Below are 23,705 nucleotides of genomic sequence, written 5' to 3' on the forward strand. Positions count from 1 at the left end.
CCTCAGGCTAAGCCCAACTTAGCTCGACCCTGTGTTAGATCATGCTTTACAGTATATTGTTTACATTTTACAAATTTTTGTTTAGTATCTAATTATCAATTGGTTTACCCAAAAAAAAAAAACTAATTCTCTATAGATTGGGCTAAGTTTTTTAACCTAGCCCCAATCGATCAGATCAGAGCCAATCAGGGCCGGGCTGAGATATCTCAACCCAACCTAGGGTCGGGTTGGGTTTGGATTGGGCTAGGATTTTTAAAAACCCGACCCTATTTCACCCCTAGTCCCCACCAATTTAAGGTCCCAACCCATTTCCACTTGCTAATTAGGTAACTAGGCCTCCGGCCTTGTATGCGAGGCATGGACATTATACTTGGATGGTCCGTTACTAATCCATTATTGGGCTCAAGATAATTGGACTAGTCGGGGCCTTAAACAGGTCAATTTACTAATTGGGTTATGAACGGCTATCAAACAGGTTATAATTAGGTTAAATTAACTTAAACGAACTAATAAGGAGATAAACAATCTATAATCGGTTGGTCACAATATTCGGTAAGTCATTGTCGATGATCATCGGGCCACTCTTGCATCAAGAACGCTTACTTATTAATTGGCCAATGCTTGATCCCAATAATCGATTGTGTCAGTCTCAAGCCTGCACTGATGAGTTCAAGTCGAGCTCATTAATTCCATCTTTTCTGGGGGCAAGACATTAGTTATGTCAGGTTTAGTTTTATATTTTAATTTCGGATTGATTTCATGAAATAGTAAACAAATACATTGAAATTGTTTTAGTTGTATTAATATGAAATATTGCAAGAATAAAAAAAACCCATTTGGTAGTTAAATTAATGAGAATAGATTCTCTATATTTGGTTGGAAAGGGTGGTGGTAATGGTGGTGGAGGCAGTGGCATGGTTGTGGTGAGACCATTAGGAGAAGAAGGGTGGTGTTTTTATTTGTTAACATGAAATTACTATTTTGCCCATCAAATTAATCTTGCGCTCATTAAAAAGCAAGAGTGAAATCAAATGAAATAGAAACTTTGAAACAGTTCCTCAACTATTTCAGAATTTCTATTCCACTTGATTTCTATTTCATTGAAATAAGTTGCAAAAATCAAATCAAACAATTTTCGAAATAGAAATCACCTCCTTAAAATTGAAATAGAAATCATACCAAATCAGGCCAGTTGTAAAAATTGAAAATGATACCAATTAATAATGGCTGGTCCAGTCCGGTCATAGTTCGTTTGCTTGACCCCAAAGAATGAATAGTGAACGAAAAATCTTTGCACCCACATATAACAAACACCCATAATCGGTAGTTCGGTACATAATTGGTTCTTGATCGATTGAACCAATTAATTGGTTCGGACCAAAAACGGACCAATTAATAATTAATTCGATTATAATTTTTAATTGGTTGGTTCGGATTTAGTTCCTGCCCCTGACATGTCGGTTTTCTCTTTATGGTATATGTCGGGCAAAATGGTCCAAACCTTACTGTGTAATTGAAGTTCTCATATTGCGCAATTTGGTAATTTCCCCAAGAATGGGAAATGTGTTGGCCTATGGCTCCACCCATGACGGTGGCCTATCTGTACCATCCATGGTTGAGGTAATGGATCGGATCGGATCGATATTGGTTGAGACCGATTCGAATATCGATCCGATCCAACTGTATGGATAAGGGTGAAAATATAAAAAAATAATTTTTTTATAAGAAAACATGAACAAAAGTGTCATATTTGATCGAATTTAAATGATCCCGATCCGTATCAGCCGATTCAATCCGATCCAATCGATACTGAGATCACGAACCATGGCGCCAATTACCAAGAATCCTAAAGTTTTAGGAGTCAAACTGTCAAATCATCAACATATGTGTTTCGGGAAACAGGGGTCGTGCTTTGAAGTTTGGATTGGTGGGAACCCAGAGACGCGTGCCCGTCGTTGTCGGAGACCTTTACCAAGAAGGAAAAGAAAGAAGAGAAAAGGTAACAGGGAGTTGAACTTTGAACTTTCGGTCCAATTTATGAAGATTGCGCGCGTTAGTTTCGCTCGGCGCATCACAGCTACAAAACCGCCGGCGGCGATTGAACCCTGCAGCACTGTGGTGCACATACTCACCAGGGCATTCTTTGCTCGTAAGTTTCTCTCCATCTCTATCTGACGCTTTTTCTATTTATCTCCTCCAGTGGAATAAGGAGCACTTCTCCGTTTCGAGGCACAACTTTATTTGCTACAGAAACATCGAGATTTTAATCATTTTTTTCGAAAAGAATAAGAACTAGGAGCTCTTTGCAATAACTTTTAAATGCTTATATCTGTTTAACAGAAATCCCTGTATAGTTATAACTTTTAGCTCTCAGAAACGTTACTCGGAAGAAACTGAAAATTGTAGGGAGAACGAAGCGGCAGAATAAACGAAAGTAATTTCTGTTCCTTAATTGGATAACAATTTTACGTGTTTATAATGCATCTTGTCACGGCTTGTATGAAATGTTCTAATTGTTTTATAGTTGCGGCTTTAATCTGCATCTCAACCAGCTAGTCAATTGGTTGATGATTAAAAAAATAAATAAATAAAAAAATTGGTTGATGATTATAAATTGTAAATACTAGGTAGTTGTTAGCTAAGTACTTTCAGTTGGTTTCTTTTGACCAAACTTATAGATGTAACATGTTCATGTTTAGCTTAACACGTTTTGCTGCAAATTGGTTTCTTTCCTTTTCTTATTTTTATTATTCATGGTTTAGTGACAGGTTTAGAGAGTTCCAAATTTGATCCCAAAATGGCGCTTACTTTTGAGGTAACTTTAATCATGCATTTGCATACCATATTAAATGCATTCCACTTAAGATTTTCTTTTCACTCAAAGCACTTTCTAAAGGTCATGCAGACCAAAGGTTGCAATAGAAGAGTAGATCACTGCTCGAACAGTTGAAGAAAACTTTTACATCAGGCACATGTTCAATGCCACATATCAGACAGCCCATGGCATTTTGTCTATGTTTTATCTGATCATGTCCAAGATTACAAATGACTACTTACTTTTACACATTGCATTTTAGTAACTTTCACAATTTGCAGGTGCTAATCATAATCGGCATTCATCTTTCCGTGTTTATGATGCAGACTATGTTCAGGGAAAACTCGCATCCTTGCTGATGTTTCTGAAACACCCATGCCCTAATCTTTAATTGAAGAATACATGGATTATTAGGTTTTTGGAGTCTCTGCTTGAGTAAAAGTCTAAGACTTAAACAATAGGACTGATAACTGACCTCAGGAATGCTATCATAGTTTGATGCCCATATTTTTGCCATATCTCTCTCAAATCACATTGTGTTTGCAAGTTTTTGGTTCTTTAGATTTGTAACTGAGAAACTTTTTTGGTGGTACCAGTATCAAGCAAACAGGATAGTTTTGATCTCTAACATAATGTCTAAAGAAAAGGGATGAGGATAAAACTCAAAAAATAGACTAATCTAAAAGGTTCAAAGCAAAAGAAGAGAAAGGTTATATATTAGTCTATTGGATTTGTGTACTGCTCTGCTTCTTTTGCATTAATGTATTCTTCTGTGTCCACTGATGGCTTAATGTGGACCCCACTTAAGAAACTCCTCATTGAAAATTTTATATATCTGATTTTTTTCACCAACTCGCAAATGCATAGCTCTCTTTTGGTCCATAGCGTCAAGAACAAAAATGGTTAATATTAGTTAGCCTGAACATTCTCTGTAAAGCACAAAGAAAGGAGTGAATCTTCCTCATTCCTCAAATCCATGGCTGTATATATCATTTACTTACACAAGGGTGTGTTCATGAGGCCTATGGTACATGCTTTAGCATTTTGAAACATTGATTTAGGCCTGGAGCTTTGATCCTTCATAGTTGAAGATTAATTCCCACTACTTTATATTTCAGAGTTGTGGTGGACAATTTTGGGATTTGGATCCTCTGCTGCCTGGGGTTGAGCAGTCATCATGCTGCGCTCAACTCACAGGCCGCCACGTGGAATTAAGGCCGATCCAATGGTTGGAAGATGGAAGCAATTCAAAATTCAAAAATGCTGCTCAAAATTCAAAAATGTCAGGCCGCCATCTTCCAACCATTGGATCAGCATTAATTCCACGTGGCGACCTGTGAGTTGATTGCAGCACGATGGCCGCTCAACCCCAGGCCGCAGAGGATCCATATCCCAGTTTTTGCTGAAATAAAATATTGGCTTGAGTACTATTATGGCTCCTCTAGAGGATCTTGTTGGAATGACTACCATTATGGTTTGCTATTTAGTCTCAATGGACGTTTTATTCTTTGGAATCTCTATGGAGGGAATTGTGGAAGAGTAGTGGTATGGAACCCATTGGTCATCTATTTGGCATTGTTTTTGGTGACTGGTTCCTTCCCGATCTTCATAGCTCCATCTTGATGGTTGTTCAATTAGGAATCCTAACATGGACAGGGTGGTGGCTGTTAATATTTTCCTACTACGGGCCTCCAGGGATTGATGACTCACTGAGTTATTTAGTTAGAGCTAAGACATTATCTCATCCACTCTCAGAATCAATAGATCACTGTATGTGCGTGTGACTTTAGCAGAGCTTTATGAACCTTATCATTAAGGTTGAACACCTTGTTCTAATTGCTTCCTAGTTCCACCTATTCAGTATCTACCATGTTAGTCAAACAGTTGCTGAATGGCCTGACTTATTTCATGTTCTGCTACAAGCTTACGGCATTACAATCCCATTTTGATATTACTTGTTTTACGTTTTACTTTGGTATTCACTTTTCCTATCAATCAAGAACACTGCCCACCACCCCCAAGAACAAGGAAGAAGAGAGTGAAAACTTTAGATTTCTGCTGAATACAAATGCTGCATCTCATGTTATACACGTCCATTATGGATGTGCACCAAGTGATGAACTAGTGACCTGACCCAATAATCACTCTGAATTATGTTCCTAACATTCTGATGAATGGTCTTTGTATCTTTATTCTTTGGGTTATGTTTTGATTTTCTTCTTTCTTTATAAATTCTGCAGGTACTGGGGAGATTCAATCGTGCTCGTGCCGCTAAACTGTCACTTCCTCACTGGGTGTGCCAGACTCCCCTATTTATGCCTGTAGGCACACAAGGTTAGTGTTTCAATTATCTTGCCTTCCCTTCTCTGAGTGTATAAAATGGAGCTGGTCAGATCCAAGATCCACTTCGAGCACATCCATTTAAAGCAGATTACCATCTTAAGATCAAATGCACTTTAGAGATAGGGTTGAGCTCAGGTTAAATGCATCATATCTTTTGCTGGGATCGGATCTGCACTTGGATACTGCCCTGAAAGAGGTTTAGGTTTATGTATCTTTTATATGAGGTTAATCTAGTATTTAGCTTATATCCAGATGTAGGCCATATCTGCTCCATGTTTGGGAATTGGGATCCAATAGGATTTTGGACTGATATATGTCCACCATTACTGATCTGAGCAGACCTGAACCCGAGCTGGATCTGTTGGTGACACTTTTGATCTGGACTTGGATCTATATTGATGTGATCTGAATCCGACCAGTATTATACCATAGTCTCTCTTGTTAGCTCATAACAAATATGTATTACCAATTATTTGAAGGTGTTACATTTAATTATTGACCATACTGTATCATAGTTGTCATGGCAGTTAGGCTACCCAAGGCGTTTGAGAGGGTAAAAAAGCAAGGCGACACCAAGCAGGCGACCAAGGCGCTTGCCTAGTTGACCAAAGTGCCCAACTCGACCAAAGCGTGACAACTATGTACTGTAGTCGAATGAAGTAAAAAAAAAATTTTGGTGAATAAAAATTTCATTACCAAAGCCCCAAAGGGGACGAGAGAGTGGGGGGAGCTATACAAGCCACAAGCCCTAGGAAGGCGGGCCAGGAATATGCCAGGAAACAACAATATGCCTGTTCCTTGGGGAATCAAAAAGGGCACCATGGAGGAGCATGTGAAGCCTGGAACTAACATCGAAGAAAATGGCTTTCCAAATCATGTCAATAGAACGGGAATTGGAGGTCCATCTTTAGAGATTCCGCTCCATCCGAATGTGAGATATAGTAGCCCCAAACACAGGCTTGCCAGTGGTATCACAGATTGTACTACCAGAAAAAACCCTATCCAACCAAAGCCACTCCTGTGTTAAGGGAAGAGGTCTCCTATTACGGGGCCAAATGAAGTCTAAGGTTTTCTTCCAAATAGTGGAAGCTAAGGGGCAAGGAAAAAAAAGGTGATTGACGTCCTCTCCTCCATTCCAGCAAAGAACACAGGAGGCGGAGACATATAGTAATTCGGCTTCGGACCCTAGGTTACTGCTACATGCTATAGCGTACTATATCCTTTCTCTTATATAACCTATTGTACTTGTAATTTAGTACTAGAAAACACAACATTTAATAAAAGCAATTGAAATATGTATTAAGAACGAAGAAAAACTATTTAATAGCACACCAATGCCAGATAATGTCATCACAAATACTTAAAACCTACGGCTTGTTAATACAAGTACAATTGTGGACACCCCTATGCCTATGTCAATACAACTTTTAACCATATTTATTTTCAAATTTTTTTTTCACCCCTATACTCTTGCTAGTTTTACTTGTTTGGGATCGATTTTGCATTTTTTCGTTTTGACTCTTCATGAAACTGAAAATTTTTGCGAAATTTTGGTCATTTTGACTGAATCTTGAACCATGGTTCTTCCTTATCTTTACCTTCTCTCTTTCAAATTTGTTTTTCGATTTTAATTTATTTAATATATTTAAGAACTATCACCCAAATCTGGAAGAGTAATAGTTCATCACCAGTCAATAAATTTTATTTTTTTTTGGGGGGGGGGGCGCAAATTGAGGCATCTAATGCAGTAAATGAAGAAAATATTCTATTTGCCATTGGCATCCTTTGACAGTGATCCAGATGCTAGTAATTATTCAAATGAATGGGATGGTTTGGACAGGGTGTATTATCTACTGATGGTTGGCACAGGTAGACAATCAATATTTATCAGTGATAAATGTTATGAGCATGCAAAATTTTTAATTTTTTTTTTTGGGGTGGGGTGGGGTGGGGGATTAGTTGTTTGTACATGTATATTATAAACATTTTTTTTTGTTGAAATTAACTTTATATATTACAACATGTTCATTATATACTATTGTATGAAATATGTAATTATTATGTACATCTAATTATTTCAGTTTGTTATTTTGATTCTTACAGGGACAATAAAAGGTTTAACAACAAGCCAACTTGAGGAAATTGGTTGCCAAATAATACTCGGGAACACGTACCATTTGGCACTTCGTCCAAGTTCGGAGCTTATTGATGAATTAGGGGGTCTTCACAAATTTATGAATTGGCAAAGAGCATTGCTTACCGACTCTGGTGGCTTTCAGATGGTTGTGTATCTTTATTTGATTCATTCCTCTGTCTCTTGCCAGACTTGCCATGAAATCACTCCTTTTATTCTTTACCGTGTTCCTTTAATTTTTATTTTTTCTTATGAAGCCAATGAATTCTCTATTCCTCTTGTCTCCATTTTTTTTACAAGGAAATGATATTGATAAAGAAGCAAAAGTACAAGCTACTAATACAACCGCAACGAGAAGAAGTACAACTAGGGGCCCAAAGGCCAAAGCTACTTAGGCGTCAACACCCTAAACCCAATGTCCCTTTACATCACAATGGAATAGTATCTACCGAACACAATCAAGCCCATACAATCCCTTGCTTTTCTAGATCCTCTGCCACCTCATTTGCACTCCTTAGGTTCCATCAAAGGTGGAGATGCATATGTGAGGCTTATAATTGAGTAGTTCTAATCACATATAAGAGTAGAAACATGCCACCATGGCTCCCTCCCAAACCTGCATCCACTGGATCATATTGCTAGATTTACCTCCAATAATAGCTTGCTGGATTAAACCTGATTATAAGTTCCAACTATTATGTTCTTGTGGAGTATCCGTCCCCTATTGGTAGTTTATTTTTATTGAGGCTGATCACAAGGACAAGTGTTTAGTTGTCTAGCATTTCCAACCATGAATTGGATAATGTTGGTCACAAATATAAATAGCCGGAATTTGTTTACCTACGCTCAGGGTTTTAAGTATTGGTAAGTATCGTATTGTATCGACTGATACATATCGGTATCGGTGGGTATTGATACGATACTTATTTTCAAAAAAAGAAATTGTATCGACTGATACGTTCCGATAGAAAACAGAAACCATAAGTGAGATACGAAAGCGAGAGCAACCAAAGGCCTTGGAAACTTGTTTTTCCCTTCCATATGAATTGGAGGAAATCATCTAACATAAAAAATGACCCGGATCTTCACCGTTTCGATAAGTTTTGGGTATTTACAGTGCCCAAATCACAGATTCAAAACAAATTTGGGTGACAAGTGGTAAAGTTGCAGATCTCTTTTTTTCTTATGTTTTTTTTTTTTGGTTATGCATCACTAGATTTGGTAAAAATGATTCAAATCCTTGCATCAAGCTGAATATTTACATATTGCAAAATATGGTGTTTTATGCTTCAAAACTGTATTTTATATGTATCATAAGCACATCCATGCATTTCTTGACAATTTTCATGCGTATTTTTAGTGTATCTTGTGCCTCTCCAATACGACACATCTCTTAAAATCACCCTCCAATACGATACTCGATACTGATACTTAGATCCTTGCCCATGCTCCAGCTTTCTTTTCTGTCTAATTAGGTTCATTTTGGCTGCACATTCCAATTCTGCAATTCCTGCACTGTGTTGCTGGTTTAATATGGACATTTCAACTAATCACGGCTTGAACTTCATGGAGTGGTGGACCCATGATTGTTGAAATAGATGAGGAAATCTGGAAGGTTCAAGTTTATCTTATGTTTCCCTTTTGTATCTGTCACTGGAAAAAAGAAGTGGAATAAACAGGATAAAAACCTTTTGGGGTGGTTGATCTTACCTTTAGTGTCTGCTTGTCTTCTTTATGGGGTTTTTTTTTTTTAAAGTTCTTTCATCTTGGATTTTGTTATCAAGTAAAGCATTAAATGATACTTCTGCATATTCTCTAACCAGAATTGTCTAAAATAAAGGGTGGGTTGGCTGTTGCTTTATGAGGTGTCCTTTTGTGACTTGTAATTCAAGTCATGTTTTACCAACTTTATCATTCACTCATGAGTTTTGTGGTTTTCCAAGTGGCCTTGGATCCATAATAAGTTTTGATTTTTTAAAATTAAGTTGGGACTATTATTTGCAGAATTTTTCTTGTGAAGAAAGTAATTTGGGTTATGGAATGTTTCTGAACCTATAAATAGGCCCCCTTTAGATTGGGGGGGAGTTTCGTCATTGGTTTGCCTTCTGTTATTGAGCATGTAGAATCTGTTGGCTTTTCTATAACTCCTCTGGTAGGCTGTGGGTTTTTAAATCAAGACCATCGGTGCAATAGGGAGGATTGGAAGATTTGAAGAATCTAGTGATCTTGCAATGGAAGAGAAAAATAAAAATCGTGAGAAATGCTTCAATAGGGATTTGAGAGTTTTGAAGAGGTTAAAAGAGTGAAAATTAGTTGGAGAGGCTGAGGTGCTAAGGGATTGAGGAACTTGATGAAAACTTGGGCCCTGGAAGTTGTTAGGAAGGGCAAAAAGCACACTTTGAGTATTTTCCACATGGTCAGAGCATTCTGGATCTTGGTTGCTTCTTTGCATCCTTTTTAGTCTTTGGGTTTGGATAGTGAGTTGGTGATAACACCCCCCACCCCCCACCCCCCACCTCTACCCAAAAAAGAAAAAAATGTAATACGTCCTTTTACGACTCCTTTCCTCTTTTGATACATTTATATTTCCATAAATTTATGGTAACTTGAATAAAATGGTATTCAGTTCTATAATGTCTTTCATGGCCCTGGCAGTTGGCCAGAAGGGTAAAAAGCAAACTTTGAGGATTTTCCACACCGTCAGAGCATGCATTCTGGATTTGGTTGCTTCTTTGCATCCTCTATGGTCTCTGGATTTGGCTGCTTCTTTGAATAAAATTTTATCAGTTCTATAATGTCATTCGTCTATCTCTGAATGTTCAAGCCAATGTTTTTATGGTACTGTATTGCTGTGTTCCTTGCATCTTGATCTTGATGCTGATGAGTTACTGGACAAAATTGCGTATACATGCATTCAATCATTTACTTTGACTTACTAAAGATTTCCATTATATGTGTCTATGCCATGTCAGGTGTCGTTGTTGCATTTGGCTGACATTACTGAAAAAGGAGTAACATTTCAGGTATTCTTTAATTTATTGTGCTTCAGTTGGGAAAGCTCCCTGTTTTGTTATGTTTCTGTCCAGTGTCCACACACAATAACACTTACTTGTAGATGTATTGAAGGGTAAGATGTCAATATTAAAATATAAGATTTGCTTTCTGGTAGGTTGGTATCTGATCTCTCGTGGATTTGAAGTTGAACTACTATCCTACTTGGCACTCCTGTATCAGCTTTGAAACCTTGACCTTAAGGGCTAACCTCGTGTTGCCCTCGACTTCCTTATTTGGTGAATTAACTCGTCATCATTGGTTTATTTATTAGGTTTTGTTACACATGGCCAATCCATATTAATTGACCTTCCCTTGACCCATAACCTCTCTCTTATCGATGCTGCTCTTAGTTTTCCTTTAATATACTCGTACATAGTCTTGCTACTCATCCATACCAATATCGTCAATCTCAGTTATGCTTGTTTTTATGTTTTTTTGTTATTTCTGTATTCCCAACATCCATTTCTGTCATAAACCAAACAAAAGAGCTCCCTTTCTACCCATAATAAAGCTTTACCTTCCTCTTTGGCTTCCCCTACTTGTTTTACGTCATTCATTTCAGACACGTGGAAGTTTGACTTATTCCTCATAGCTTCAGATGTGTTCAGAAGATGGCTGACAGATATGTATGAGAACTGATGTATGAGCTGTTCCCACTTATTCCATCTATACTAATATCGACTTTTCCCCATGATACCCAGATGCTTCATTTTACCTCAAGTACCCATGTCAGACACGACATGACATTGATGTGGGTGTGTGCATATGAGCCCGGTCATTAAAATCCATAGGGCATAGGCTCTTTCTTTCTTCTGATATCTTCTGGATGGATCATATACCAATTCTTTGGACACCCCAATATGACAATGACTAGAACATTGTCAAATCTATGCCCTTTTGGCCCTAATGTCAGTAGCTTGTTAGCATTTTATCACAAATAGAGTTGTTCTCGTATAAGTTCATAATTGCATATTTGTTCTTGGATGTTTTCACGTTTGGATATAAATATGATTACATCTGGATTGTTAACTTGTTAGCTTACTCAAAAATTGTAAGCACATGAATTCATGGTGATGTGTTCATGTGCCCAATACCTAGTTACCAGATCCACATTAGCCGAGTCCCTACGTTCTAAGATTAAACTATCAGATCCATCGCTCATGGAATTACACCCCACCCAACACACATTCTCGAGCCCATGTATCTTATGGTTTTTGAGGTATACCTTATACTGCTGTACATGTTTACATGTGGAAAGTATTATTCCAAGAACCAATACATTCTTTTTATCAAATTTTAATTTATTTGGAAGAATTAAAAAAAATAATACAACTCACAAGGGGCTAAGGCATCTACCTCCCACAACTAATAAGAAAACAAAGTGACGGAGACAGAAAAAAAAAATGCTACAGACCCAGAGGCATAGTTGGTGGCTAGGCAACCCAAGGCGGTTGAGGGGGGGGGAAAAACCAAGGCGACACCAACAAGGCGCCTAGACATCGCGATGCCTTGACAACTATGCCCAGAGGGATATCAGTCCTATAACAATTCTCAGCTCGACTACATTCTGTCTGGCTAAGTCATCTGCAATCTCAACTGGCAAGAGATGTTTACTATAGAGGCAAAATACTTGAGTTGCCTGCAGATGTGAGCAGACCTCCAAAGTTTATCTCTACCACATCCCATAACATTCATGGAATCATCTCCACTGTCATGTGCTCTTGACCCACTTTTAAGGAAACCTTGAAACCAAACTAAAGAAAAAGAAACTCAGCTGTGGTAGAATCCCCCTCCCTTTTGGGACCACGGTACCACCCAAGGTATTCCCTAAACAATCCCGTTGATACCATCCATCAAATTGATATTCATTGGCAACACACCCCCCCCCACAAAAAAAAAGGGAGCTTCACAAAAACCTTCTTATAGGAGTATTCAATAATAAAAAAAAAGAGAAGAAAAATACACCATTATAAATTCCGAACAGCGGAGAAAAATTAGTGTAAAGATTTATGTTGCTTGGAAACAGCCTCTCCTGCAAAGCAAGGGGTAAGGCTGCTTACATTTTCCCCTCCCAGACCTTGCAGTAGCGGGAGGCTCGTGCACTGATGCTCTTTATGAAGGGAGGTCCCATGTGAACTAGGAGTAAACCATCAATATGCACCTACTGACCTACTCCTACTGTCCTACATGAAGGGTCAGCGTTCCTTTAGAGTTCAGAGATAAGTTAGTGCTGCAAAAGGATACTATGATTTATAAATTTATTACCTGCTGCTCTCAATTTTTTTGAGCGCTGGATTTATGAACAAAACTGTTGATTCTGGAAATATAGTTTGGAATGGCACCCTGTTGGGGCAGTTCTGTTTGTAAAGGTTCATGGTACTTCTTCTCCATGTCATATTCAGTTTGTCTTTCAAAAACGTCCGGTTATTTTATAGAAGTTATTCAAGTTCATTCCTTGAACAAGAACTAGAGTAGAAACAGCTGTACTAAACATAGTGTTCAAGGCGTTGCCTAGGCACTGATTTTCCCCCTCCGCCACCTTGACAAATATGGTACTACATGTATTTGCTCCAACTTGATGATTTTTAGTAGTAAATAAAGGGAAAAAATATGTCCATGCCTAATCAATAAGCACATGGAGAAAAACTTAGTCTTGCTATGTCACAGTGAGGACCTTTCACCCATTAAATTATTTTGAATTATTGAATGTAGGATACTTCTACATAGGTTCCTGGTCTAAATAATCATTGAGCTTTGATAATATTCTATTATATTCTGTTCGTACTTATTTATATTTATTTTCATATTTCAGCAATTTTATTTTCCTTTTTGTTTGAAATAAAGTACCTTTAGTGGCAATGCTTGATTACTTTGATAATTTATTGCCTTTTTTACCTGCATATATGCTGTGTTGAAACTTGAAAGCTTTTTCCTGACTTCTCACTTTAGGCTTATAACAAATAATGAAAATGTGGTCCTGTTTTGGTATCCTAGGCTTGTGAACTAATACTTCATTTTGTTGAATTCAGTCACCTGTTGATGGAAAACCAATGCTTCTGACACCTGAAGAATCAATAGAAATCCAAGTGGGTATATTTATTTCATGTGCTGCTTTGGACTGACAATATTATTAGGCTGCCGGACTTGCTTTTGTTAGATTTGTTGTCATTGGTGAAGCTGCCGGACTTTCTTTTGTTAGATTTGTTGTCATTGGTGAAGAATTTCCTCAATTATTATCCAACACTTTTAGATAAATATTAATGAGAAAAACATTGTAAACATAATCTAGACGTATTATGTTTGTGACAAATAGCATAATTAAGACTATCTTTTAGAATAAACATCTTTTGGGTTTCTGTGGCCTCAAATGTCATTAGTTTCAAGTCCTACCAAATGAGTTATTTAGTCACGATCATGTGTTTAAACACAAACAAAAATATCAACAAGTGTAGTTTAATAACTTTATATTTATATAGAATATGTGATGCAGATCTAAAAGAAGATCTGTTGGTGATGGGCATAAGAAAGAGAAATAACCCTGCTGGTACATATGTCGCAGCTGTGAAGAACAGAGAGAAAAGAGAAACAGAGAAAAGGAGAGAAACCTCCAAACCATGGGAGGTGAGGAAGGGGGGAGAGAGGGAACAAGAGAGGCCATGACCTCACTATCAAATAAAACTGAATCAATTCCATTAACTACCTAAAAATGAACCCAAATAGATAAGAGAACTCTGTCATGAAACCTTAGCAACCAACCAGAATCTGAAGAAGAGAGACAATGAAGATGAGAATTATGCTGAACCCACAATAAATTCAGTCTATCTATTGTGGGCAGTCTAATTGTATTTATGACAAGAAATCAAATAGTCTTAGTAGGATTCCTACTAAGACAATACATTGTGCAAGACTAAAACTAATTATAAACTAACAAGGAAACTTAAAGACATAAAAGAAAATAAGGAAACTAAGACAACATCATGATAGGGACAACCCCCTTATCGTGACACGTATCTTAACAATCTCTTCCAATCACAGGCTAAAAAATAGGAGTCCTAGACTGACTCATCAACTGGACCTGTGATTGGAGTATCAAACTCTTGAATAATAAATAGAAGATAAACCCAAACTGAAAAAGAAGACTTCCTCTGTACGCAGAACATGTTTGGTTGTCCTAAAGAGACCAAATAACTGAAAACTAAGTCCAAATCAGATCTGAAATTTATATTATTTTATTTGTCTTTACAACAACAATTGACTCAGCCTTATCCCAACTTAATGGGGTCGGCTACATGGATCCAAACAAAACAAGGTAGGGAAAACTGAGGTCTAAACAAAAAAAAGGGGGAATGAAGAAATGAAAAATGACAAATGAAAGTAAGAGGAAAGAAGCATAGCCCAGCAAGTCAGGAGAATCTCAGCTAAATTGGGTCTGCTACATGGATCCTTGCCCTCCAACAGGAATAGTGCTGCTAAACTATCCCACGATTTGAACTGTTAGTTGGCCAGATTCATTGAATCTGGAAACTGGTGATAACCCAATTGCTCAGACCAGATTTGAACCAGACCAACCCAACTTGAACTACACCAACCATGGTCCTGCATTAATTTGCTTTGCATCCAATTGAGTAGTAGATTTTGGGTATTTCTGCAGATGTTGAATGAGACGATTCAGTTTCTTGTTTCCATTTCCTGAGTGAGTAGTGACTTCCCATCTTATAGCACTGGTTTATGCTTTCTACCTTCTGCCAATATATTTTTGCAGAATAGAATTGGAGCAGACATCATAATGGCCCTCGATGATGTTGTGAAAACCACCATCACTGGTCCTAGAATTGAGGAGGCTATGTATCGCACTCTTCGTTGGATAGACCGATGTATTGCTGGTAAATATTTCTGTGGAAAAAGTAACTAGTTTAAGCATATTTGATAATTTATTTGTTGTTTATTTATTGTGCTTTTAGTCTGTGGTTCTTGCTCTTTTGTTGATTTATGACTGAAAGGGTTCTTTGAGTTCTTGTTAATGGCTCTAAGCATTTCTCTTTTCATGGATTTTTCATGAAGGACAGCTCACAAGAGGCCCCATGAGCAAAACCTATTTGGGATAGTACAAGGAGGATTAGATCCTGTGCTTAGGTAAGCAATACCAGTTGGTTCAATAATTCTTCAGCTGTTTCTAGGAACTGCTCAATGTTCTATTGTATGTATCTGGCCTTCTATTCTCTGATTTTTCTTTCTGCTTCCCTACTCCCTTTTCTTTTCCAGGGATATATGTGTTAGAGGCTTGGTTGATCGCAATTTACCTGGGTATGTGCATGGTATCAACAATTACTTTGAAACTTTAGATTTTGAGTGTTTCTGCATCTTAATTAAATTTATGATAACTTTGTGTGCATCATCTAGTCTTACTAAAAGGGTGTACTCAGTGCATGAGGCTCCCGCCACTATGGGGTTTGGGGAGGGTCTTAATATACGCAGCCTTACCCCTGCTTTCACAGAGAGGCTGTTTCCAAACTCGAACCCGTGACCACTTGGTCACAATGGAGCAACCTTACTTTTGCACCAAGACTCGCCCTCTTATCTAGTCTCACTATATTACAATTATTCCCACTGTTTATCCTAACCAGGTTACCGTGATTTGTGATGTTCTGACGAGTGAAGTTGTAATTGGTTATATTAATAAATCATTGTTGGAAATATAGTACACGATGTTTACTGAAATACCTAGGCAAGTCTTGGCAATGGACTTTGCTTGTTGCCTGGGTACTTGAATGATTGCTGTCATCGAATGGCACTATTCTATGTTTTTGAGTACTTAGCATCTCACTTGGTTCATATTAATTAAACTTAAATATTTTTAATGACACAAATTTCATTGTTATGATAATTTGATTTCACAACATAAGCTTATATAATAACTAAACACATGACCTGAAACCATTGCAGCAATGGTGTTGATGCAGGAACTATCCAGAAAATAGCTCAATTATGTGAGTACAATCACATTGAGGTTTCTTCATATAGATTTGAAGGTCTCTAAATGTGAGAATTAGGGTATGTTTTTCTGGAATTTTACAAAATCTGGAGCTATGGCTTAATTGATTTGAAGATTAGTGGTGTTTAATTGAACGCCTGCAGGTAGTTTAAGATATGTGAAGTTGTTGGTTGAGGTACAATGGGTTGGATTATGATATAATGGAGATTAAGGTTTGTAAAGAAATTTAGGTTGGAACACTTACGTATGGTGCATAGACTCGGTCAGAAATTGGTTGAATAACAAGAAAGTTATAAGGATAGAGTTCATATTAGTAGCATGCCAATATATTTTAGAAATCACACCCAAAAAGTTTTGAAAGCATCACTCACCAAGAGGTTCTGATTGGAGCACTAAAAGATTTGGTGAAATCCTTCAATTACTATCCTTATGCAACTTATCTGCGCAAGTAGCTTGGGCAAACCAGGAGGCATTGGTCCATTGGAGGGCATTTGGAAGCCATTACTAGCTTTGAAAAGTCAACTATTGCTGTTGGACCGAATGTAAATTAACCCTGCTTGGATTGTAATCATCCTCCACTCTTGAGTGGTCTATCCTACTCGTGAAAGGAATCTCTACTTAAGGCACTGCTGGATTATCATCATTCATCAGACAAGCAGCCTAGGGAGATACTCTCATCTTATCAGGATGGCCTGTTATTGTACACGACCAAGAAAATTTTGTTCTAGTGGAGGCCTGGATCTGGTAAATTATTGGCAGTTGAGCTTGTGGTGGTGGGGCCTTGAGGGACAGCGTATGTATTGTATCCTGCAACACTTGTCTTTTGGGTAATGTTTATAAGGTTAAGATTTGCAACTGGGTATGTGACTGCGACATTTGTTGTGATTGGCTCCTTTTGAGGTGCTAATCCTCTCCATTGTAATGTTGATTCCACAAACTTACTTCTTCTGACACAACTTCATTTAGAGAAGCCTCCCCCACCCCTCTAATTCACTGATTTCTTGAGAAACGTGGTAGTTGCAGGTTCTTGCAGAGATACTTCCTATTCTTCTCCTTACTTCTTCCCCTCTCATTCCACCCCTCAACACCCCCCAAAGAAAAAGACAAAAAAGACTGCACAGTTCTAATTATATTTGCTCTGATACTTGGCTGATTATTTAAACCTTGAAAAGCCATTCCTTAAACTTTACACTAGTCCATATTCTGTCATAGCAAGATTCTAACTTCCTATACTGTATAAGTTAAAAAAAAGGTGGGGGGTGGGGAGAGCAAATATACATACATTCCATACATTGTGGAATCATCCTTCACCATTTTTAGTGTAGCACAATTAAACCCCTGAATATACTTAAGGAATCCTCATCTTCTAAAGATTGCCATGTGGATTGAACCCAAGATTACAGGGGTGAATGATTTTTCTCTTCATAGGCCACCTATTTGAGCCATGCAAATGAATGATGTGGCATTAAAACCGTTGGTTAGTTAGGGCCTTGGATTGGTCACATGTCAAATTTAGTAACCAACTCACCAGTGTAGCCTATCATGTATTGAAGCTTTTCCCTTTTAATCAGCTCAGCCCTATTTGAAAGGTTGACTTTGCAACCAATTTTCAAAGCTTTCTTGCGTTGGCTGAATCAGATGAATGGGGGTTGATGTGGGAAAACATGTCGACAAAAATTCAGGTGCCTATCAAGCTGCCAAATGGCCGATACCCACTTAAAGAACTAGTCCATTTCTTTCTTCAGCTTTCCACTTTATGGAACTGCAAATTATTTGTTTGAGTTTTGTATAGATGTTGACATCCATCAGACTACTCGCCACCTATGTTTTTTATCAAGTCAAATTGATTCTACTGCATGTATGATCAATGGGATGATTGATGCAGATAAATAGAATAGATTGGTCTGCATGAGATGGGCTTAATAATGAAATAGGAAAGAAGAGAGCCCGATCTGACTGCTAGATTTGGATCAAATCTTATCTCAGATCTAATGCTTAGAATTTAAAAGGTTACTTATCAGATTTCAAGGAGATTTTCCAGAATAAAAAAAATAATTAAATATCCTAATTAATGGAGCTTGATGAGGTGGATTGAGAGAGAGAAAATATGAGAACTATAATATCTCAAGATCCAATCAGATCTGGTTATTCTGGTCAAGTGTAGAGAACTACCAGATCTATCAAACGATAAGAAAATATAAAAAAATCAGACAAGTAAATATAAATGAATCACTGGTTACTGTAATTTCAAGATAGCAATAAGAACTCAGAATCTCAGCAGAATCTGATGATCAGAATTGAAGAACAGTTCAATAATCATATAATAGATCTCTGATAATCAGAATTGGAAGGAAAAAATCAGTTTTAGCAAAGATATCTTGATCTAGACTCTAGAGGTCGGCGTAGAGAGAGAAGAAAAATAGAAGAAATCAGGGAGAAGTAGAAGAGTTTGAAAAAGAAAAAGGATTGAAGAGATACCACCTGTTAACAGTAGAAACAGAACTAGAAGAAGAGATAGAGGGGGAAGCTATCGGCCTGAACCCTCAAATATGGGCCTATAAATTAGGCCCGTCACAACAGGTAACCCATAAACAAGTACCCCAAGGCCCATACACCCTATCCGTGGCCCACAATAAAGTCTTCCTAGGCCCAATCAGGCAGTCTTGACTGAATGACTGCATCAATGATCTAATTTATTTACTTTTTTTTTGACAGCTATGCCATAGGTGGTCTTTCAGGTGGTGAAGATAAAGATTCATTCTGGCGTGTTGTTGCTCAGTGTACTGCTGTGTTGCCTGAGGATAAACCACGCTATGTTATGGTGCGAATGAATTTCTCTCTTTCATGCCAACATCTTCTAATCATTGAAGCTCGTTGTGTACTGTAGCTGTTACACGTTTTCTTAGTATTATACAACTAAAATGCAAGAACTTGTTTCTTTCTTTTTTTTTTGTCTTGTGTATACTACTTTTCAGGGTGTTGGATATCCCCTTGATATTGTAGTTTGCAGTGCCTTAGGGGCTGACATGTATGATTGTGTTTATCCTACACGAACTGCTCGGTTTGGCACAGCTCTTGTACCTGAGGTAGAATTTTTTTGTATGAATTATTTTCTTTGGAAAGATACAGATGTGTGTACTATTGTATTAAAGATTTATTTGCAATTATGAAGCTATGATTTCTCCTTCCTTAGTAGATAATGTAAAATACGTATATAATCTGCATGGTGTATGCACTGATACACCCATGTGTGCAATTTTGAGCTAGTATTTAGATGGTGATCAGGTCAATGCTTCACTAATTCCATATTGTCATTATGTGTGATCAAGAATTTACATGTGCAGATCAGTGGTTTGTCACCTCCTTCTTATCTTTCTTCCTCCCCTCCTCCCACAGAATCCATCAAGAGAAAAAGAATAAAAAGGTTGTGGTAAAGAGCAGCCTATATCCCAATTTATCTTTCATATATATTAAATCAAACTGAGAAAAGGACAGCATTTTGAGCTGTCAACTAGTGAAACATTAATTTCAGAGCAAACATTCCAATATTTCATCCTTTCCGCATGCATTTCTGTGCACTTAGTCGACTTTATTCCTCTCTCTTTTCTCTGCGCATGCAGTTTCTCATTGTTGTGTTACTTATATATTTATATGATTCAAGACTGTGACCTTGACCTACCTTGACCTTTTCAGAGATTTATATTATTACCTCTTTTTCTGGATACCTTTTTGTTTTTTTAGAAGCTATATTTCTTGTACAGGGGGTGTTGAAATTGAAACACAAAGCTATGGCAGAGGATGTTCGCCCTATTGACCCTACATGCGAGTGTATGGTGTGCCCTTGAACTTGACCTACTGCTAAAAAATAAATTGGTTAGAAATTTCCTTAATAGTACATCCTTTATTTTTCATTTTTCTCTGTAGGTCTGCAAGAATTATACAAGAGCCTATATCCATTGCCTAGTTACAAAAGATGCTATGGGATCTGAGTTATTGTCGTACCACAATTTGTTTTATATGATGAAGGTAAACTTTGTTTTTTTCCCTGATGAAATTAATTTTCTTAGTTAATTTCATTTGGTACATGTGGTGATAAAATGTTTTCTGATTTACAGCTTAGCAGAGATCTACACATGTCAATAATCAAAGGATGCTTTCCAGAGTATGCACCTTCTCCCCCCCTCCCTCCCCCCCCCCCCCCCCCCTAAAAAAAAAAAGGCGGGGTAGAAATGTAGAATACTCTGTATTGGTTTATACTGCTGGATGATTAGGTGGATATCCCAACAGCCTGTTGTCATATTTATTCATTCTTTCATCTGTCGTGCAGGTTTGTATGCGGGTTCCTCCAGAGAATGGTACTTCTTCCCTAAAATGGTCCTTATATTTACAAATATTGTGTGTGCATGTTTTTTTGTGTGTTGCTGCACTGATGTGGTTGTCTATTACTATGGTAGTATTAACTATTAACCACTTCCCTTGCTTGCTTAACTCGAACGTCATTTTTTACTATTTTCATTTTGAACTCAATTTATGCTTTGTGCTCATCCTAGGATCCGGCATATCTGCAGATTGAGTCATTGAATTAGAGATTTCTAGATTATAGCTCACCTTCAAACAACAAATTATTAAGGTTTTTACTTTATAGTCTGACTTGGGTATATGTTCTTCAGCCTTTGCATGGACACTATTAGAACTGCTGTTGCATAGACATTGTCTGCGTTGAAATATTGGAAATCTTCTTCTTAACTCTCTCTCTGTATCTCTCTCCTTCTTTCGAAGGACCAGTTAACATGTGATTTAATTTCCTCCAAAGAAAGGGCTCTCTGCTCACAGTCACAGGTACCCATTAAATGAAGGGTACAGATTGTGGTGCTATCTCAGTCATGTGCTTGATGTAAACCTTGATACCCCTCAACAGAGTTTTCTTACCCAAGGTCTGTCCCAAATCATTGTTTTGATAGCCTTTTCTTCTTCCTATTACAATGCATAATCTTCCGTTGGACCTCCACCTGATGATTAATCATGTAATGCTTCTTCATATTCTAGATTTCTTGTTTCCAGTTTTCCATGTAGTCATTTGTGCCCTGAACCATGTGGAAGGGTGCCGCTCCTATTGAGAACTGGGGATTCAGTGAATATGGGTTGCAATCTCATATGAATTATCCTCCTATAACAAGTGAATGATGTTCAAGGTTTCTGATTACTAATCTCTAGTAGACACAAAATGGAACCCGTTGCCCCGACAAAATTGCTCATTGCTTTAGTCAGAGAGAGTATAATTATTCACTCCATGTGCCTTTCCCCTATTCCTTGGTCAAAACCTCCTCTCTCTCTTAGAGCATTGCTAAAATATATTGATGTGTGGATGTAAGCATGCATGCATATGGGGCATAATACTAAACATATTTCCTTAAACAAAATTGTTATTTTACATTGAATCACTAAGCAAAATTGTTAATTGTACATTGAGTCACTAATCTGATCAGACGTTGCTTGGCTTGAGCCATTAACATCAAATCGGTTCCTTAATCCGTAAGTACTACAGCAGAGAGTTGGCAAAGGCAATAGCCTGAAGAGTTTAAGCTTATAGTGGGCCATAACCAATTGTATACCTTCTTTTTTTTTTGGGTGGGGTGGGGTGGGGTGGGGTGGGGGGGGGGGGGGGGGGGGAGGATTTGGGGGTTTGATGCCCTTTGGATGTTGCTCCATTTTTGTGTTTTAAAAAATTGTGTATGTATACATGTATTAGATCATTTTGGTTTCCATATTGCCACAAGTAATTGTTATTCATCAAGAAAAGAGAAAAAAAAAAACATTGGGTCACATTATTTGATCTGCTCTTCCTGGACGTTAATTTTACAGAATGTGTTATACTCTACGTAGTAATTTTTCTCAAATATCGGAATTTTTTTGGTAAGAAATTATTATTGGAATAATGTCTGAAATTTGGATCAGTCCAAGCAAGTTTGGGTCGAATTGCTTGGATGTCATTTTGGTAAGGGCCTTGGCCCAACGCACTACTTTCTGGAGATTTGTGTTGGGCTGACATTGGGCCTGCAAGGCCCAGCAAATGCAGCTTTGGTCACTCACACAAAGCTTCAGAGGTTTCCAAATTTAGTGCTCCAGTGATTTCCTTGTATCTGCTCTCCCATACATTGATCTAATGGCCGCATGATAAAAGTAGTCATGGAACCTCTATTAGTTCTTTCATCTTATGTGTATAAATGCTTTATTCCATGACCACCTTACTAAACTTTGCATGATGGTGTATTTTAATCTGGTCATCGCATTCTGTTTTGTTAGAATTGATAGATTCATTTTATGTTAATCTCAGATTGATTTTTGAACCCTTTGTTCTATGGTTTTCTAGTTCCCAAAAGGTGATGTTCCAGAATGGGTTTGCAATGCCATGGAGGTTGCTGGAATTGACATATCTTCCTGCTGTGCCCCCTTCTCTTCATCCCAAGAGTAAATAGTTATACACGTATACTGAAATGGAAAGAATAGATACAAAACAGATTTAGCTATTCCACATTATTGGAAGCTTTGATCATCTCGGAAGCGTCACGGTAAAGAATTGTGATATATAGAGAGCAACAAGCAGTTATGTAGGCCCAATCACTTCTTGAAGAGGAATTGTGATTCATTCAACTTACTAACCGCAGTATATATTTTGTCGTCAATATGCTGCTTTAATAGGATTCCCCCAGTCGAGAGTTGTCTTACTAGACTTTATTGGATGTTTTGGCACTTCATCTCTTATTTTGGTTGGCATCATTTATTTATCTCCTTTACAATTACCATTTTTGTAGTCAAAGGGAAGTGAATGAAAATCTGAAGCAGCCTACAAGTAGCACTTGTTTCATTGATCAATGCAGCGCAAAACTCCCTCCCCTTAAAATCCAGTTGTAATTCTTTGTACCTGTTACATGACTGAAGCAGACCCCCATAAGACAGTTGGGGAAATTTTTAGTATAAGAACTAATATCCGATAAGTACCCCAAAAAAAAGAACCCGTACCAATAAAAAAAAGGAAATACTTGTTACCATACATGGTGATCATACATTGTAACCATGGCATCATCTTGCATGAGTTGCAGAGTTTGGGCCTTAGAAGCAATTCAGTTCTGTTTTAGTATTTGGATTGGCAACATTGTTCACGAGTTTTGTACCTGGAAAAAATTTTTAATTCCCATACTGTTAACAGTTTGGGGCGTATATGTAACCAACCAGTTCAGATTCAATTTTCCCAAGAACCCTTTTTGAAACTCTATTATTCCAGGCCTTCGTGCCCTATACTGTGAAAGAATGACATTGTTAGTCATGACCAGTCATAAGTGTACCTCGCATTGCATTTCAGATTCACT

General features: G+C 37.6%; 1 protein-coding gene across 2 annotated transcripts; it reads left to right on the forward strand.

Moving 5' to 3' along the window:
- Nucleotides 1-1,996: 1,996 nt before the first annotated feature.
- On the forward strand, nucleotides 1,997-22,977 carry LOC122670139 (queuine tRNA-ribosyltransferase catalytic subunit 1-like). 2 transcript variants are annotated; one of them, XR_006334133.1, is made up of 16 exons: nucleotides 1,997-2,149; nucleotides 2,763-2,815; nucleotides 5,056-5,149; nucleotides 7,262-7,440; nucleotides 10,265-10,315; nucleotides 13,376-13,432; nucleotides 15,109-15,229; nucleotides 15,413-15,479; nucleotides 15,609-15,650; nucleotides 19,054-19,159; nucleotides 19,314-19,424; nucleotides 20,100-20,166; nucleotides 20,263-20,364; nucleotides 20,454-20,500; nucleotides 20,666-20,693; nucleotides 22,709-22,775. XR_006334133.1 is itself a non-coding variant. In XM_043867116.1 (16 exons), exons 1-16 carry the CDS (start codon nucleotides 2,038-2,040, stop codon nucleotides 22,808-22,810), a joined length of 1,344 nt encoding a protein of 447 aa, XP_043723051.1. In that variant the 5' UTR covers nucleotides 2,000-2,037; the 3' UTR covers nucleotides 22,811-22,977. The 2 variants fall into 2 exon arrangements, 1 of the variants encoding a protein (XP_043723051.1); XM_043867116.1 differs by having other exon boundaries at nucleotides 2,000-2,149; nucleotides 20,100-20,171; nucleotides 22,709-22,977.
- Nucleotides 22,978-23,705: the final 728 nt, after the last annotated feature.

Source organism: Telopea speciosissima, chromosome 7 (assembly GCF_018873765.1).
Source record: "Telopea speciosissima isolate NSW1024214 ecotype Mountain lineage chromosome 7, Tspe_v1, whole genome shotgun sequence".
In the NCBI taxonomy this organism is placed as follows: Eukaryota; Viridiplantae; Streptophyta; class Magnoliopsida; order Proteales; family Proteaceae; genus Telopea; species Telopea speciosissima.